We start from the raw sequence: 17,860 nt of genomic DNA on the forward strand, positions 1-17,860 counted from the left end.
GAATTTAAACTACCTCATAGCCTCATAGATATAGATTTCAATGCAAACTGTACTTTTTTACATTGACATAGCTTTTAATATTTCTTCTCAAGTGATTCAGTATTACTCTCTTTACTGACAGGTTCTGTTAGTATTTTCAGATGGGCTGGATGATTCACTGGAAGATCTCAGAAAAGCAGCCAATGCCTTTCGCCTCAAAGGTATTACAGTACTGCATTGATGCTCTGGCCTCCTGATGCCCTGAGGCCCAATGTATTGCTCCGCTACTATAAATTTTCTAAATAATATGACTCGCTGCGCTAATAGAGTTACTCAGAAATCACAGGGAAAATGTTTGCTCCTCCATGTGCACCTATGTTTATGATGTTCAGAATAATTGCACATTCCAGAGCATTCACAAGGGTTTTTCCATCTTTAGTTGTATTCTTGAGCTGATCTTTTTAATGCATTAAATGAAAACTGATAGTTTGTTATTTTAAAAATTATTTTTTATCCTGTGGATTATTATTTTCTGGGTTTGATCTGTGTCACAATCTTCTGCACTGCTGACTTGAAGCGGAAACAAAACAGAAACTGGTTTTATGTACAGGGCAAACTATGGTTTCCTAAAGTACCTTGGGATTAACTCCTCTGAAAAGATACGACTCTTTCAGTATAAGACACCTTCCTTTAATTGTGCTCCTCTGGCTTGAACCTTTCTTTAGCTATGCCATCAGAGACTTGATTAGAACCGTTTCTGTCACACCACTGTGTGTTACAAAATTCCCTCTGCCTTAAATGTAAGTTGTAGAAAAAGTGAACAGCAAAGAAAAAAGTTTTCCAGAGGAAAAAAAGAAAAAAGAAGAAGAAAAGGGGAGCAGAGATTTCCTCAGAGAAACAATATTTGCGGAAGGGAAAAATGGACTTTACTTCATATTACTGCATAATAGAAAGGCTAAAGTTGTATCTACAGTAAGAAAAATGTATTGACTGATTAAAATATGTGATATACAATACGATACAATTCCCTAGTAAACTAGAGAGAAATCCCGATTTTATCCACAGGACATTCCTGTCAATGGGAAAGGTCAAATAAATGGAAACTGGAGAAATCCTAAAATTTGCTTGTGCCAATATGTAATTTAGTAGGTAAATGCAGACAGATCATTTGTGATGGGCTCCCAGATGAGAAAGTGGCTTGAGCAAGCCTTAATTTCCCCTTCCCTCTATAACTCATTTTGGTTGATAGACAATGATAGTAATATTTCTAGAGTGCAGGGAACCTAAGATGCTTCTGATTTCTATAGTGCAAGTCCAAAAGCTAGAGCAGATATTCTTACTGACAAATGCACAAGATGTTAAGCCTAGCTCTAGAATGTGCGGGAGAAAGCGCATACATTTCTGTTCAGGTATTGAGGTTAGCTCTTGAGCTGAAGTAGCATCAGTTTGATCTGAAGAAGGGAAGTTAACTGGAAAAATATTAGTATTAATTTTTGTCTCATATGTTCTTCTCAATGGCTTTATTTCATTTAATGTAATGTAAAATGTAAGTTTTAGAGAGCTGCTATTATTCACAGTCGTGTTGCTGATTAAATAATGTCGCTCAGGTGTTCACAAACTTCTGTCTACACTTATTTTGAAGGTCTTGATGCACTTCTCTTAGTTGGCTTGGACAATACTCAGAACCTGACTACACTTCGTGAAATAGAGTTTGGCAGAGGTTTTGGATACAATGAACCACTGAGTGTTGGATTCCCAGAGATTGCAAGCATCTTGCAGAGAAACCTTGTAAGTCCTTTTGTGATATAAACAAAAGGGAAGCAGTCTGTGTTTTGTAATTTATTGTACATAAATGCTATGCTACTTGTCTTTTTTTTTTTTTTTCTTTTTTCTTTTCTTTTTTTCTTTTATTCAGGATACTGTTGCAGAAAGAAAATGCTGTAATGTTGTTTGTAAATGCCTTGGAGAAACTGGTGATCGTGGTGGCTGGGGAAATCCTGGGAGGAAGGTAGGAGAGCTGTGATCAACAAAAAAATAGCTTTATTTTTGCAGCGTGTTTTTATTATTCTGTAGTAATAGAAAACATGCTTCAGATGCCCATAACCCTTGCCATTAGGATAGATGAAGATAAAAGATGTAATGTAATAATTTCTCTACACCAGGTTGCTATTACAAAAGTATTTTTGAAATGAAAAGCCATCCATAAACATAATTAAGTGCTCTTCTTCATAGACTTCAGCAGAAAATATAGAGGGGCTTCGAAATGATTTCTGATGATTCAGCATTTTTAGCTAACTGTGAATAAGAAACCAGCGACTGCCAAGTTGAGAGTAGAAAATAAAAATCCTTCTTCACTGAATGTGAGACTTTTGTACCTGATCAATACAGCGCTAATTTACAATATATCCTTCAAGCTTTTGTATTCTCTCTTTTACTATCTATTTCAAATACAACAGACTTTATCACTTCTACAGCATGCTAGTGGACCTCATTATTAAGTTTTTTTGTATATATAGATTTTATTTGTCTATTATTACTTTAATTCCATTATTTCTTCTTGTTCTGGGAACACTCTAAATAATTTGTCATTGTATTTTACACTCTTCAATTATCTGATTGCAGTTAAATCCATTTTTATTCATCACTTAGCAAAGGTGTAGTCTTATAACACTGATTTCTTCCATTACTCTTGTTGGTATTCTTACACCTGCTTTATTAAAACGTCTGAACTATAATGCTCAGATGAAACAGTGTTCAGAATGTAGACGTAGTTGTACTGCAGGTGGACAGACGTGATACATTGGGTTGTGCAGCTTACAGTTTTAAAAACATTTTTTTGCAGCATAAATTTTTTCCAGAAACTCTTCTGTTTCTGTGTAATAGGTATATGTATACATGCATACAAAGTACATTTATATATATTTAACCTGTGGATATGAGTGTTATATCAGTTCAAATACAAAGTTTCAGCATTCATGAAGTCTTCTAAAACTATTGCAAAATATTTGTCCAAACAAATTTTTCACCTCCATATATTTTTCATTTCACCTGAGAATTTCCTTAGTTTCCTCTTCAAAATCACGAAGAAAGATACTTAATTTGACCAAGTAACCCACTAAGCTTTGTTAATTCATTAGGCAGTTTCCTGAAATAATGTTTTGAACCTTATATTGAACTCTATTTTACCAATTTTTTTCTTCCACAACAATGTCAAGTATGCAGAACTCTGTGCAGAGAGGTTGTATTAGCACAGTTAGTGGAACCTGCTCTCCCTAGATTAACTGGATCTGATTTTCAAGAAAATTTTTCTCTCCACATGGGCAGAGTAAAATGATGCAAACAAATTCAGTGTGCTTGGAGAAGAGTGTTGTGTCTCTTATGTTCCTGTCTTCCAGGGAAGTACAGGTTACAGAGGATCTCCTGGCCATCCTGGTGAGGAAGGTGGGATTGTAAGTAAACATTCTTTCCTTTTAAGATGGTGTTTATTGATGCCTGAACCTGTCTGCACTTACTCATTCACTCAGTCTTATTGATACTAACCTAAAATGTGATTAAGCAAGAAGCATCTAAGGTGTGTATATGGACTTGATTCTGTGTGTACCTGCACTTCATCACAACAAGTAATAGCTGCTAATGTAGAAACAGAGTTGGAAAGAATCACATAATAGGATCCTATGTGGCATAATTGTAAGTTGTATTCTTATTTTCCATGACAGACTGTGCTGATAATTCTTGCAGAATAGGCCATCCTATCCATTTATAGCATAACTGAATATCTTGTGATTGTCTAATAAAGTTGAATATGACAGTGTTTTGGTGACTCTCAAAGTTCTTTGCATTGTGCTGTTCCTGTCTAAGAGTTCAGCATAATGTGCATATGCCAAAATTCAGTCCCTGGGAATATTTCTTCCTTTGCAGTCTGGAAACAAAAGAAATATTGCAAAGTGTAAGCGGCAATTTTCTTAGTGCTAAGAGCAAACAACTATATTTACAGAACTGCACCCAGAACTTGAATATCACTCCTAACTACAAGTGAAAGAGTCAGACAAGGATTTCTCTCTGTATTTAATTGTAAAGTCTGCAGAGGAATAGTTCCAATTTTCACAGTATGTTGCCCAGCCTAAATTTGCCCTTGGTTAGACTGCCTGCAGGAAGCCAACCCTCTGTTGAGAGGAAAGTGGTGACAGAAAGGAAGGGTTGTCAACTAGGATTATCAAGAAACTGTGTCAGGATGGTGATTTAATGATTTCTTTGGAAATCACTGGTTGCAGCTATTTGAGCAGCGTCCACGTGTATTGATTCTTTTATTTATTTATTTTTCAGGTAGCCTGAATTCATAATGTTATAATAAAATTCCACATAAGCAAATTCCAGAATTAAAATTAAAATTCAAACCCTGAGGTTGTTTTTTAAAGTGAAAATATTCTGAATATTATGAAATAGGAAATACTTGGATTTTTTTGCCCCAGTATTTTGAATTGAAAAATTCAAAGTCTTGTCTCTTTTGGAGTTGTGAAGGAATATAAAAAATTTTCTTCTTTATGTATGAGTAGATGCACAATGGGATAAGGAGTTTAAAACCTAAAAGAGGGTATGTTTATATTAGACATTAAGGATAAATTATTTACAATGAGGGTGGTAAGGTACTGATACAGGTCACCCAGAGTAGCTGTGGATGTCCCATCCATGGAAGTGTTCAGACCAAAGTGGATGGAGCTTTTGGCAGACTGACCTAGTGGAAGGTGATCCCATCCGTGTCAGGGGGGCTGGAAACTAACTGATCTTTAAGGCCCCTCCCATCCAAAAAGTTTTCATTATTCTGTGATTTTATAGATTAAAAAATTAAAAAATTAAGAATCTAAAATTCTACATTTTTGTAACCTTCTGAGTATCCAGATAAATTACATAAGTCTTGCTTCTAAATTTCACAGAGACTTTTTTTTTTTTTTTTGTTTTTCTGTACAATGGAAGGAGCTGTCTCTGTCTTCTGCATGTGAAGCCCAAAAGTGAATTTCACATTGTAAATTTTCCCCAGTAAAGATTAAATGTTTATTTTTTCAGCCATAATGTAAGTATTTTAAGCATCCAAAACATTTGAATGTAATAAATGCATAGCAGAAGGTGGGTAATAAGCTACATACAGGAGATGCCACAAAGAAGGGAGGTTGCGAAGATGATGCTGGACAATCTTGGATTATAATTGTGTATATCCAGCTCAGTTGTTAGTCATGATGTGTCGCACAGGTAACAGTCAGGCCAAAAAAAAGGGTTCAAACTCCTGTTTTATTCATATTGTATTACGACTCTGTGGTACCTCTGTCTAACTTAAGCTATAATGTGATCCACAGTGCACTTTTGCTATTGTAGAGAGAGATGCATGTTTAATGAGTAAGGAAAGAAGAGAATCTTCTCCATTTTTCTGATCTTAGGATATCTAAGGTATTTCTTTTGCCTGATAGTACTGGAGCTCTTGCTTCCTCTATTTTTTTTTTTTTTTTCTCATTTTATCTACTGTTTTTTCTCTCATTTTCTGCTGGCTTTTTTCTCATTTTATCTACTGTTGTGGTTTAACTTGGCAAGCAACTAAGCACCAAACAGCTTCCTCATCCCCACAGGAAGAGGGAGAAAAGTGGGAAAAATCAAAGTAGAATTTTTGGTTTGAGATGAAAACTATTTACTAAGACAGAAAAGGAAAGAAAAAAAAAAAATAGTAATGTATGTATTTATATATATATTTCAAAACAGTTGGTGCACAACGCAATTGCTCCCCACCAGCTTACTGATGCTCAGCCAGTCCCTTGAGCAGTGATGCTGCCCCCAGTCAACTTCCTCTCTGCATAATTTTTTTTATTAGTAGTATTTATTTTATTTTATTTATTTTTTGCATGATATCATATGGTAAATGTTATACCTTTGGCCAGTTTAGGTCAGCTGTCCTGCTTCTGTCCACAATCCTTGTGCCCCCCTCAGCACACTCACTGGTGATGTCATTCTGTCTTGCTTTAATCTTATTTAATTATTTAACTGGTAAACACCTTTATAAGGATGAGTTTTAACATGTCTTTTTTGCTTCTTAGGGGGACAGAGGTCCAGTTGGTTTTAATGGGACTCGAGGAGATAGGGGATGTGCAGGTGACAGAGGTCGTAAGGCAAGTATGTTGTTGAAGTGTTTCTTAATCTTGTTTTCTGCAAAACTGTTCTTTGCTGTTTTCCTGAGACATGGACAGGGAGAGTAAGACCTCCAGTTGTAAAAGCATACAGTTTTTGCCCTCCATTTGAGAGGTACTTTGTGTAACCAAAGTGTGATCAAGGGAGTTTGCTGACTCAGTTATTGCCAGTGGCTTTTCCACCACCAGCTCCAGATTGGCCTAAGGTAAATCTACAAATCACTATAAGATGGAAGTAATAATGAAGCCTGTACCATCTTCATAAAGGAAAGGGGTCAATCCCCAAAGTGGCAGTAGGAGGCTTTCCAGTAAGTGTTACAAATACTGAAGCCAGAGTGCCTTTTCACATCAGGCTGGTCTATCCTGCTTCTGAAGATTGTCAACAAATTTAATCAATGTTTCTTTTCATTTTTAGGGATCCAGGGGTCATCAGGGAAGTCAGGTATGTGTTTCCATGTGTAAACAATTGTTCTTTGAGGAGAATAATGTTCTGCTTCATTTTAATTCATGCTACCTTGTAAGATAAAAAATTAAAAAGGAAGGAACAGGTTAAAAGCATCAACATATTTAATGTACTATTAATACATTTGTATAAGAATTAATTTAAATGTGAGCAGTTAGCATACTTCACACTAAGAATTTAGGATGTTTGCAGTCATAATCAACTAAGTTTAATTTACAGGAAGGGATTTAGTCACTTGCTCATTTGGTCATCTGTCAAGGTAGTAATTCAGGTCAATTCATATTCCTTTTGTAGATATGAATGAGGAATGTTGAGAAAGCAGAAGAGAAGGGGAAGGAATGATTTTGACTGACATTTATTGTGGATTTGGACAGTTTTTCATAGTCATTACTAATACCTTTTCAATATCCAAACTTCTTACCACATGTCCCTACTGATCTTGTAACTCTACTTAGCCTTTCAGACATACCTGTTCATCAAAGAAAGATCATCACCGATTTGTTAATAAAACGTTCATTCTGGAGGACAATGATTAGAATGGCAATATTAGGTTCCAAACAAGAGCAACTAAAATGGAATTTAAATTGCTTTAATGAAAATAAGGCAAAACAAAACAAAGCACTCCTGGTAAAGATTTAAGAGCCTTGAAATTTTAGAAAAATCCTGGGAAATCCTGGAATCCTGGCAAAGATCTATAATTGTATCAGTTGTTCTTATTAACAGTTCTTAAACATGAATTCATTTGGGAGCTAATAATTCTTTAAAAATTCTTAATTATTAGCTCCAAGTTGTAATTATTATTTTAAACTATTCTTGCTAGCCATTACTACACACTATTTTTTTTCAAGTTTCCTAAAGCAGAGTCATCATTTCTTCCCTGATAAAAGATACAAGCGAACTGATGCTAATATGATGGGTTTTTGTTTATTGTTGTAGGGTGAGCACGGTGAGAGTGGATTTGATGGCACTGATGGAGAGCAGGTAATTTTTGTTTGAATCATGAAGCGCAATTAGAGAAACCTATTTCAGGGTTCAAAAGTACAGATTTCTGTGCCTTTAAAGCTTAGCAGAAATTCAGTTGTTTAGAGAGAAATTTAGTTGTTTGGAGTTGCATGCCTAATAGAAGTTGGATCCTGCCAGGCAGAATCTGAGAAGCACATTTATGGGAAAGAACATCTGTTTGTTTTTTATTTTAATTTCCTCTTCCTTCCTTTGCGAGTTTAGGGAGAACATGGATCTCCTGGATTTCCTGGAGAGAAAGGCAGCCCTGGAAAACGGGTGAAGTATCCTTTATAAGAATGAGATTTTATGAAAACATCTGTCTGAAATGTAATTCTATCTGTAATGCCCGTGACTTGTTCTCTAATATGTTATAGTATCTAGTACAGACATAGCTACCCATTCTCTACTATGATGGCTCCTGTTGCAAATCTGTGTAGCCCCACTGATTTAGATCTATGCTCTCTTATCTGGCCTTCCTCTACCATGGATACTGTCTCTACCTATACCAGAATTTCTTAAATTCTTTTTATGACTTCAGGGCAGAAAAGGCCCCAGAGGAGAACCAGGTGAACGAGGAGAACCTGGTCTAAGAGGAGATCATGTAAGTCTACTTCTTCATTTTTGTTCTGCTGAACCAATTTTGTGCCTGGTTTCCATGATGGAGCTGTCTGAAATATTATATGTAACATAATTCGAAGAGTTCTTCACTCAGCACTGTCCAAAAAGTATGGTAAAATTCAGGAATTCTATATTCTTTAGTTGCTGATGGATTGGTCTGTTTTAATATATTGCTTAGAAGCAGATTCAAGCCTTAGATCTTCTGGATGTTCCTTGTATTTCTGCAAGGAATGTTTTATTTATTTATGTTTGTTTTTACTGTGAACAACGTAATTCCTTTTGGAGATATTTATTCCTTCCTTATTGTTTTCATTATAAGAGGAATTTCTCAATCATTTAGAATCCCCATTAACTGACTCTTGGTTAGAAGTTTATAATGATGCAAATGTAATTCACTTCTTCATGCTGCCCTGTCCTTTTTGTATGCTGCAGAGCTCCCTATATAAATGACTAAAATTTCACTGGAGCCATTGTATTTATCGGACCACAACTTTGTCTTCCTATACATAAAAAAAGGTCTTTATGTTTCTGAGGAGTTAAGAATAAAGTGACGACTCCTGTATTCTAAAGCTTATAAAAGAGATCAGATGTCATGGTAACTCAGCTTTTTTGAGGAATCAAGATTTCATGTATGTTTAGCAACAGGTGGCTAAATATAATTATTCTAATATAAATTCAGCCGAGAATTGGTAATTAGACATAGTCTTAGTTCAATTTGCTATACTCAGGCAACCAGAACAACTTCACATTTTAAGGGTTTCATTCATTTCCCACTGGTAACACAAATTTTCACCTTTTTGAAGAAGAAAACTGTGGAGTTTGCAGAAGGGCCTATAAAGTGTTCTTACAAGCATATTTTTTAAAATAGCCTTTATGCATTTCTTTTTGGCAGCAGTGATTAAAATCATTAATCCTGCTTCCATATTCTGCATCTGTAGGTAGAATAATAAAGGTGTGGTCACTGAAAATGTTGAGTTTTCTACTTAACTTTTCCAGGGAGAACCCGGGATTGAAAATAATATTGCTGGTCCTAAGGGTGAAAAAGGAAACCCAGCATGGCAGGTAAGCAAGTAAATCTGCATTAAAGAAGAATGAGGATTTGGATAATTGCTAAGTTGTATTTCCTATCTAGTGACTAAGTAACACTCTTAAATTTGCCTTTAGTGCATAGCTGCAACACATAAAGCTTTAAAATGAGCTTAATGTTGATTTTAAAAACCACTAAAACATTCTAGCAGCATGCAAGGAAAATCCACTGTTTTTAAAGGTTTGATTCTACTTAAATAAGTAGCTGTGTGTGTATATATGTGCTTGCAAAATTTGCTGAAAGGAGTAGAAAAACTCTTAATGTCACTCCTCGGGGGATAATTTTGCTTTGATGACTTTTTTGGCAACAAACCTCACTACTTTCTCATCTTAAGAAGTCCAGCTGAAAGACCATGGTCAATAAAGATGGATCCACAAAAGCTTTGACAAAATGTCAACAACTAGTAACTGCTCGATTGGAAATTCAAAGCAGGCATGGTCACTGTGGTTTTTAATTTCTTATGCTAAATGATTTGCAGATAATGACTCAGCATTTAGCATGATGCAACTGATTGCAGTGAAACTGAATCTAAGAAGGATCACAAAGAGAAGAAAGTGTAATTACAAGAAAAAGAAACAGTATTTAAGGGTCTGTTCACTGTTTTGTTTTTCAGGGAGACCCAGGACCACATGGACTCCAAGGAGAGCAAGGCCATGCTGGTCCTAATGTAAGAATAGTAATTAATACAGAGTGGAAATAATTGATCCAAGATACAATGAGGTTCCCACTGAGAGGATGAACAAATCTTATTTTTTAATCCCACAAAGAAAACTCCTGCAGTGAAAAGGAACAAAACTCTATAATTCTGACAGTGAAGCATATTTCACTTCAAATTTAGTAACTAATGTTTTTTTGTTGCTGTTGTTGGTTTTTTTGTTTGTTTGTTTTTTGCTTTTTTATAAATCAGAAATTTGCTATAAAGCTAATTTCAGGTCTTATTCATGTGAAATTACAAGCCTTAAATTCAGTGCAGCCTTTCCTATGAAGCTTACTTGATTTGCAATTTCATCACAAATTAATTTATCCCTTCTTCCTTCCTTTGACTGTAAATTCCATGTCTGCAGCTCTTTTTAATCCACTGGGGACTGTAATTTCTCATCCCACTCCTTTCTAGGGTGCAGAAGGTCGAAGAGGCCCTCCAGGCATAAAGGTGAGTGGCTAATACTGCTGCGTCTGTATGCATCTATGGGTCCAGCCTGAGCTGGAGAAATTTCCATGTGATCTAACACACAAGTTTTCAGCAATAGAAGTCAGCCTTCTCTGTATCATACACAAAAGGCATTCCTGACTTGAAGGATTTAGAACTGGAAAGAAGAAGGACAGCTTTCACTGAAATAAAAGGGCAATTAATTTTATTATTAAGGCAAAATTGGAAACATAAACAGAGGAGAGACTTGCTAAAGATGACAGGAATGAGATCCTGCAGTAAACGGCTAACAGTTTTCTCTTCCTTTGCTACATGCGTACAGATCTGCATGATACTTCCACACAGTCTGAAAATCACTCCTGTAGAGAATGATTTAATGTAGCAAAGAATTATCTACCTTTGAGCAGCAGGATCTGACTGTATAAGAAAATGTGATACGGACAGTCCTTCTAGAAAAAGAAGGTTTTGTGCTGGAGTAGAAATCAATCCATCTTTCAGATGAAGATAGATATTGGTGGTCCTTTGCTATGCCATCTAGTAACATGCTCAGGGCCAAATTATCATGTAGAGAGAATCAGCCAAAATTATCACAGTTCTTGCCTAATGAATCGTATTGTTTTTATTTGTTAGTAAGATACACTGAACTAATGCCCCATCAACAAAATTGTAAACTTTTCACCATATCCTGAAAAGAAGAGTTTTCCAGATCTTACAGATTCATTAATCTGCTTTTTTGTGTTAAAAAATGGGGGATTAAAAGGATACTTTCAGTAACATGAAAAAATAAACAGCTTTTAAAGAACAAAGAAACAAAGCTAGCTATTCTAAAGACAAGTAGTCAGCAGGCTACTTCTCAGGAAGAGAATTTGTGGAACAGCCTTAGACATGCTTGTCACAGATATGAACAACACTGCAGTCTTTGTATTGTGTTCTCAAAACAGAACCAAATAGTAAGGAAGGAAGGGAGAGTAAAGTAGTGGATGACATAAGTGGGGGAAGCACAGAAAATTGTCTTCCAAAACAGATTCAAAGTTGATTATCTACAAACATTCTCTTGGCTTTGTATTCTTATGTGGTGTGCCTAAGAAAAGTTTTCTTCTATCTGTTTTCATTGTGGCCAGTGTGATTTGTTATTATTGCCTATTTTGGCGGAGATCTATTTCTATTTTATTTATTTATATCTTTATTCATTTTGCACGTGGCACAAGCCTAGCATCAGTCTGTAACTAATGTTCTGTGTGACAGTGTTTGCACTCTAAACTGACTTCTCTTTAAATGGCAGCTTTATGTAGATGTGAACCATAGATGGAAGCAATTTTTTTTCCATCTTCAAGAAAGATGAGACTTTTCTTACTGAGTGACCAGAGTGAAAGGTGAGGTGGATAAGAACATTTAGTTGTAGGATGAGTTGTGAAGTCATGCTTCTACTTCTATAGGTGGTGAAGGTGCTCTGTCCTTGTGGCCCTGTCTTTATGTCAGTCGGTAAGACAAGGGTAATTAAGGAGTATTGCTGAGACCATGGTGTAAAATGCAAAGAAAACAGAACTGACCTCTTGTTATGTACCTCATGTGTTCATCACACATTGTATACCAGTTTTAAAAAGCTACTTGTTTTTATTTTTTTCTTTTTAATTGAGTTTTCTTCAGCAGGAAATTGAAGCTTATTAAGAGCTACTTGGAAGAATGGAGATAAACATTCTATCAGCTAATATTCTGTGCAGACACAGAATGATTATCTGTATGCATATAGCAGTATGGCAGGTTCCAATTTCTTATAAAATCATTTCATGTTTGTGTGTGTGTGTGTATTTTCTTTTGTTCTGGCAGGGTGAGCAAGGAGAACTGGGGGAACCAGGTTACCCAGGAGACCCTGGTCTTCCAGGCCCACAGGTAGCTAAGAGTACTTTGGATTTGATTTATGTTAGCAGTGGAGAAATTAGTTGTCAGCCTTGATCTTTTGTTTTTCTTTAGGAATGCTTTTTTTTTTACTTCAGTTAATGAATATTATCGTGACCCTGAAGAAATAAAAGTACAAAGTTTCTCTTTACTGTTATGCATGTGCAGCTTGTTGTGAAATCAAAAGGAAAGTGAATAGTTTAGTCAATGTATTTCTAGTTTACCGAATGTTTTCAAGCAGGCATCTAAAAACTGAATTCATTAGAAGTTGCTAGTAGTAAGTACAGTCTGTTGAAATTTGAATGTATTGTATTTCCAGGCTGTGATGACACCATTGTGAAAATCATATGGTAACTGACAAAACCAAAGAGAAAAGTTTTGTGATTTAGAAGTGTGCTTGATGGAGTCACTTTGAAGAGAATTATGGTGGTAGAAGGCTTACAGTAGCTTTCAGTTTTAACATGCTCCATCCACTCACTATATAGGCATCTATATAGGAGAAAGTATGTCCAGTAGTGTGTTGCTTAATGTCTCTTCATTATGATAGACACCATAGTGTCTCTCTGAATTTGGCCTTCAGGCAATGACCATCTCAGGTGCTTCACAGAGATTAACTCCTATAGTCAAAGAGCCAGAAGTTTCACCTGTGCATTAAGGCTTGCAGAACAATCTAATATTCACTGAAAATCTATCAATACTGAAGTGACTTTTCTTTCTTTTTTTTGTCAGGGCCCAAGAGGACCACAAGGGATCAGAGGACCTCCAGGACCACAAGGCATTCCAGGCTCTCAGGTTAGCTTTAAATAATATCCTTGCTTCACAGATCAGGGCATTAAATTTCTCAGAGGTGGTATTAGTGAGTTTATAGTTATTATACAGGTGGTATTATAGTGAATTTTTTAAGACTTACAGAAATAAGAAACTGAAAAATTTCCAGTATAGTAGTTAAGGATGGTTGTATGAGGCTGCAAATTTTGATTATGCTGAAATCACAGCCTTGAAAATAAGTTTAGATGGGTGAATAAGAAGTGAACTACTGTATTACCAATCTTTTGCACAGTTGCAATGAAAAGGCTTAGTTCTATATTAGTTCTGTGTCAGTTCCATAGAATCAGGAGTAGCACTACGGCTTGCAGCACCTATAGGTCCTATATACAACAGAGCAGTTGAAGACAAAGTAATCAGTTTGTCATTGGTGGTAGAGAAGTGAAGTTATTGGAGTGTAGATACAGCTTGTTTTGTTTGTTTGTTGGTTTTAAGTGTAGGCCTTAGTATTCTGGAGGGAAAAAAAATCTAAATCATTTTACTCCAACAGCAAGATCCCATTGCTGTTTGCAATTAGGGAATTCGGAAGGATAAAAGAGGTTTGTGTCACAGTGAGCTTTTTCATGCTTACTAGTCTTCTAATTTGTGATGTGCATTCCACAAAAAATAGTTACATATTTTCTATGTGTAATTGTTTTGAGAAAAGCATTAAAAAGCTGAACAAAACAAGTGATACATTAACAATTGCTTGCCACTTGTCAATGGAGGCTTAGCCAGTCTCCAAGCAGCGGCAACTTGCCCGGCCAACTCCCCGCCATTGTTCAATTTTTTTCTCACATGATGTCATATGATAAAGATTATCCCTTCAGCCAGTTTAGATCAGCTGTTCTGGTTCTGTCCCCTTCCAGCTCACTGTGCCCCCTCAGCTCCCCTCACTGGAAGGACAGACAAAAAGCTGAGAAACTGCGGTGTTCTTGGCTGCATATAGCATTGCTCAGCAACAACTAGAGCATCACTGCATTTTCAACATTGTTTTTCTTTTAAAGACAAACAGCAGCATCATACCGGATGCTATGAAGAAGAAATTAGCTCCATCTAAGCTGAAACCAGGATATATCTAATGCTAGGTTATAAATATTGAGCCCTGACCACTGATCTTCCTCACTTGTGCATGATGCTGCTGGGTTTGGGGTTCTTATTCTGGAATTACACTGGTATAACTCAGGATTGGAACATCTGACTCTCCCATTCTTGGGTATCTGCTTTAGTCATGTAAAGTCAATCATGACTGAACACTGATCCCATGTATATGTGTGTATATACATTCAGTTTGTTTGTGCTTTTTTTTTTTTTTTTTGGTCCTACTTAAATATCTATGTAGATAGAAAATAATATTTATTTCATGCTAAATAACATTTTGAGAATTTTATTGCAGTCACACCAAAAACAGGAAATAACTTAAATGACAATGTGATACATAACCTACTGTGGTCCTTGAAGAGCTTTGGTGAAGTCTATTTATGTGCTAATGTCTGTAGTGATTCTACAAAAACTTCAAGTGGTAGTGAGTCCTTGAGTTTAGTGAGTCCTTGAGTTCTTCACTGTTCACTTTTTTACTGATATTTCTGATTACAGGCTAGTCTGGGTCCCCCAGGTCCACCTGGCTCAAGTGGAAATCTTGGTGCAAGAGGAGCAAAGGTAAACATTTTAAAAGTACATAATCACAGCAATCATACAGCATTATTTATTCAAGAATCTGACTAAAGAGCCATGAACTAATACTTGTGTTTTTCTTGTGGAAGATGTGAAGATTGATAAATTTATATGAATTTTTGATTGCACAGCAATGCAAATAATAGATGCAAGGTCATACACAGGTGTCAGAGCAATGCTAAGAAGTTATCAGTCACCGTGGCTGCTCTTCAGATTGTTGTCATCATGGCTTTCAATGGGACCTGGCTTTTCATGAAATACAGTAGGAATATGCCAACAGTATCAAGCATTTCACGATTCCTATGCATTGGGAATGAGTTTCAGTTAATGAGGTGTAGTTATTCATTTCAACCTTTCTGTTCAAAACATTCCACCATATAAATTTTTGCTTAATTTTACAGGAGTCAGTCAGAATATATGAAGTACTCCATCATACACTCCACATGCTCAGTCCAGTTCTTCGCTGTTTATGTTGGGATTCTTGATAGAATAAAGTTTCTTTAATAAAGTGAAATCTAAAGAAAAGAAAGCTTGCAAAAGTACTAAGAACACAGGCTAGACAGCTTGCCTGAGAAATATCCTCTGCTATCAACAGGTGCTTCATGCTGGTAGAACTCCTAGTTATGTCCTGCTTGTGTTAATACAGCTTCTCCCAAAAAAAAACACCCTTGCTACTGGGAGTTCTATATAAAATGGGAATCTTTTGTTGAAGGAAGTCCTGTAGGGTTTAGCTGCATGAATACTCAGTGTTTACTGTTTTGCCCAGTACTTTCCAGTTCCACTCCAAGGAACATTCTCTCAAACACAGTCTGTAACAGTGTTTTTCATCTGTACCAAGTAATATGTAAAAAAGCAGAAGTAATTTTCAGTCTAGCAGACAAATTTATATTTCCAAAATAAGAGTTTTCCTGAATGAGCCAAACTAATAGTTGTTATATTTCAATTATGACAGGGTGAACCTGGTGACCCTGGAGAGAAAGGCCCTGTGGGACCACCTGGACCGAGAGGCATACCAGTGAGTCTTTATGCCCTAGTTCACGGCCCCTGTGGTTAAACACTCATTCAGCTGGATCAGAACAGTTAATTCCTTTTTTCTATTTTCACTATTTGGTGCAAATAAAATGATTTCAGATTTGGTTCTCAGCTTTAATGGAAACCAGATTCCGTGTGGGCCAGAGATAATCTTTTCATTCAGATTCTCTATATCTGCTAAGAGAGACTGTACTGGAAGTGGGTCACAAAGTGGAGGGGTGCTGTGGCCTTAATTGCTGTTTGCTCTCTGCAGCTTTTTCTACCATGATACTGTTTTTAGACTGTGCCCTGCTTCATCAGTATCAAAAGTCTGGACACAGTGATATAATGGGAGGTCTCTTCTCCAAAATGGAACTAGAAATAAATCTCATCTTTTATTAAAAGCTAACTGATGGCATATTCAACCTGTGCAGGGTGCGGATGGCAGAGACACCTATGGTCCTGAAGGAAATAAAGGAGCAAAGGTAAAACATCACATGGGCTCAATATTAATGGGACCATCAATATTGATTTAAGAGAAATGTACGATGTGGCTACAAATTGTTCCTGATGTTCAGCAAGAGGCTCAGCCTTCCCTCAGCTTGTAAGAGGTTCTGCAATAAAACAAATGTGACTGTGATCTCTAGTTCCCTTTCATAAGAGCTTAAGAAAGCAGTATGATGTAAACATACTTCTTTGTCTCTGCAGATTTTGAAAACTGGGTTGAGAATTATGGTCCCATTTTAAACAAATAGTAACACATGATAATACATGAGAATGACTGCGAGGGAGCTACCCTCTTCCTCTTTCATGAGTGTGTATGTGTGTGGTTTTGGATATGGGTTTGTAAGTTGTACTTTTTTGCATGTCCAAGTGCACTCCAGCATGCCTGACTAGCCATTCCTGTTGGCAAGCGTTGATAAGCTAGCAGTGGAATGTCTACTTCTTTATAAACATGCAAGAATCTGACTAAAATAAGAAGTATACATAAAAGAATGAGATCAAAATAATTACACCTCCATAGATACATGACTTAAGTGAGGTAGTAAGCAATCTGTAGTAGGTTGATGATTGATCATTTGTCTATTTAAACCTTCTGTCAAAACACTGATAACCATTTTTGGGCTTGGGAAACAGAATTTAAATATGATGGAGTTTGCGTTGTAGTTTGAAGGTTTTTTTTTTACATCATTGATACTGTTGGTTTTAAATTAATATACAAAACATAGACCAAAAAAACCCCAAAACAACACCAAACGTGCCAGGTTTGATAATGAGTGTTGTTGGGGGAAAAATCCCACATCTTTTTTTTTTAGGATTAACATATAATACACAAAATCACAGAGATACTTTTCCTAATCCTCATTGCTGCTAAATCTGGAAAAGAAATATAGACTCTGAAAGCAAAGCAAAGGTGTATGGACTTTTTGTGTGAAAGCGATGACAAATAGATTGGTTATGGTAAGTCAGACTGAGAAATAACATCTATAAACTGCTGGATAAGTATGATTGCACATCAGAAGCAATTTACTCTCAGACCTGGAAGAATGTATCAGTTTCAGAATGAGATTGAATGTATTTTGTCTCTCTTATGGAAGCCTTGAAAAACTAAATGATAAAAACAGACAGCACAGAAAAAAACAACTAAACAACAAACGAAAAGAAACAAAATGAGAAGGAAAGGGGAAGGGGAAGGGGAAGGGGAAGGGGAAGGGGAAGGGGAAGGGGAAGGGGAAGGGGAAGGGGAAGGGGAAGGGGAAGGGGAAGGGGAAGGGGAAGGGGAAGGGGAAGGGGAAGGGGAAGGGGAAGGGGAAGGGGAAGGGGAAGGGGAAGGGAAGGGAAGGGAAGGGAAGGGAAGGGAAGGGAAGGGAAGGGAAGGGAAGGGAAGGGAAGGGAAGGGAAGGGAAGGGAAGGGAAACTTCATAATTGCACTTGGAGTGATTTGCCCACTTAAATGGCAAGCCCTGGCCTATGGGGTCATTTGAGATTCGCTGTTACTTGAGTGGCCTGAC

The 17,860-nt window shown here is 36.6% G+C and overlaps 1 protein-coding gene across 1 annotated transcript in view; it reads left to right on the forward strand.

Annotated features, from left to right (window-relative positions):
* The window catches only part of COL6A6 (collagen type VI alpha 6 chain), a 42,343-nt gene that overhangs the window by 15,354 nt on the left and 9,129 nt on the right, over nt 1–17,860 (forward strand). The window contains 17 exon segments of the mRNA XM_072328123.1: nt 122–200; nt 1,622–1,767; nt 1,895–1,987; nt 3,375–3,428; nt 6,057–6,128; nt 6,562–6,588; nt 7,546–7,590; nt 7,834–7,887; nt 8,150–8,212; nt 9,226–9,291; nt 9,930–9,983; nt 10,431–10,466; nt 12,291–12,353; nt 13,089–13,151; nt 14,760–14,822; nt 15,790–15,852; nt 16,283–16,333. Coding sequence (XP_072184224.1) covers nt 122–200; nt 1,622–1,767; nt 1,895–1,987; nt 3,375–3,428; nt 6,057–6,128; nt 6,562–6,588; nt 7,546–7,590; nt 7,834–7,887; nt 8,150–8,212; nt 9,226–9,291; nt 9,930–9,983; nt 10,431–10,466; nt 12,291–12,353; nt 13,089–13,151; nt 14,760–14,822; nt 15,790–15,852; nt 16,283–16,333 — 1,092 coding nt within the window.

The sequence above is a fragment of the Excalfactoria chinensis genome, chromosome 2, assembly GCF_039878825.1.
Source record: "Excalfactoria chinensis isolate bCotChi1 chromosome 2, bCotChi1.hap2, whole genome shotgun sequence".
In the NCBI taxonomy this organism is placed as follows: Eukaryota; Metazoa; Chordata; class Aves; order Galliformes; family Phasianidae; genus Excalfactoria; species Excalfactoria chinensis.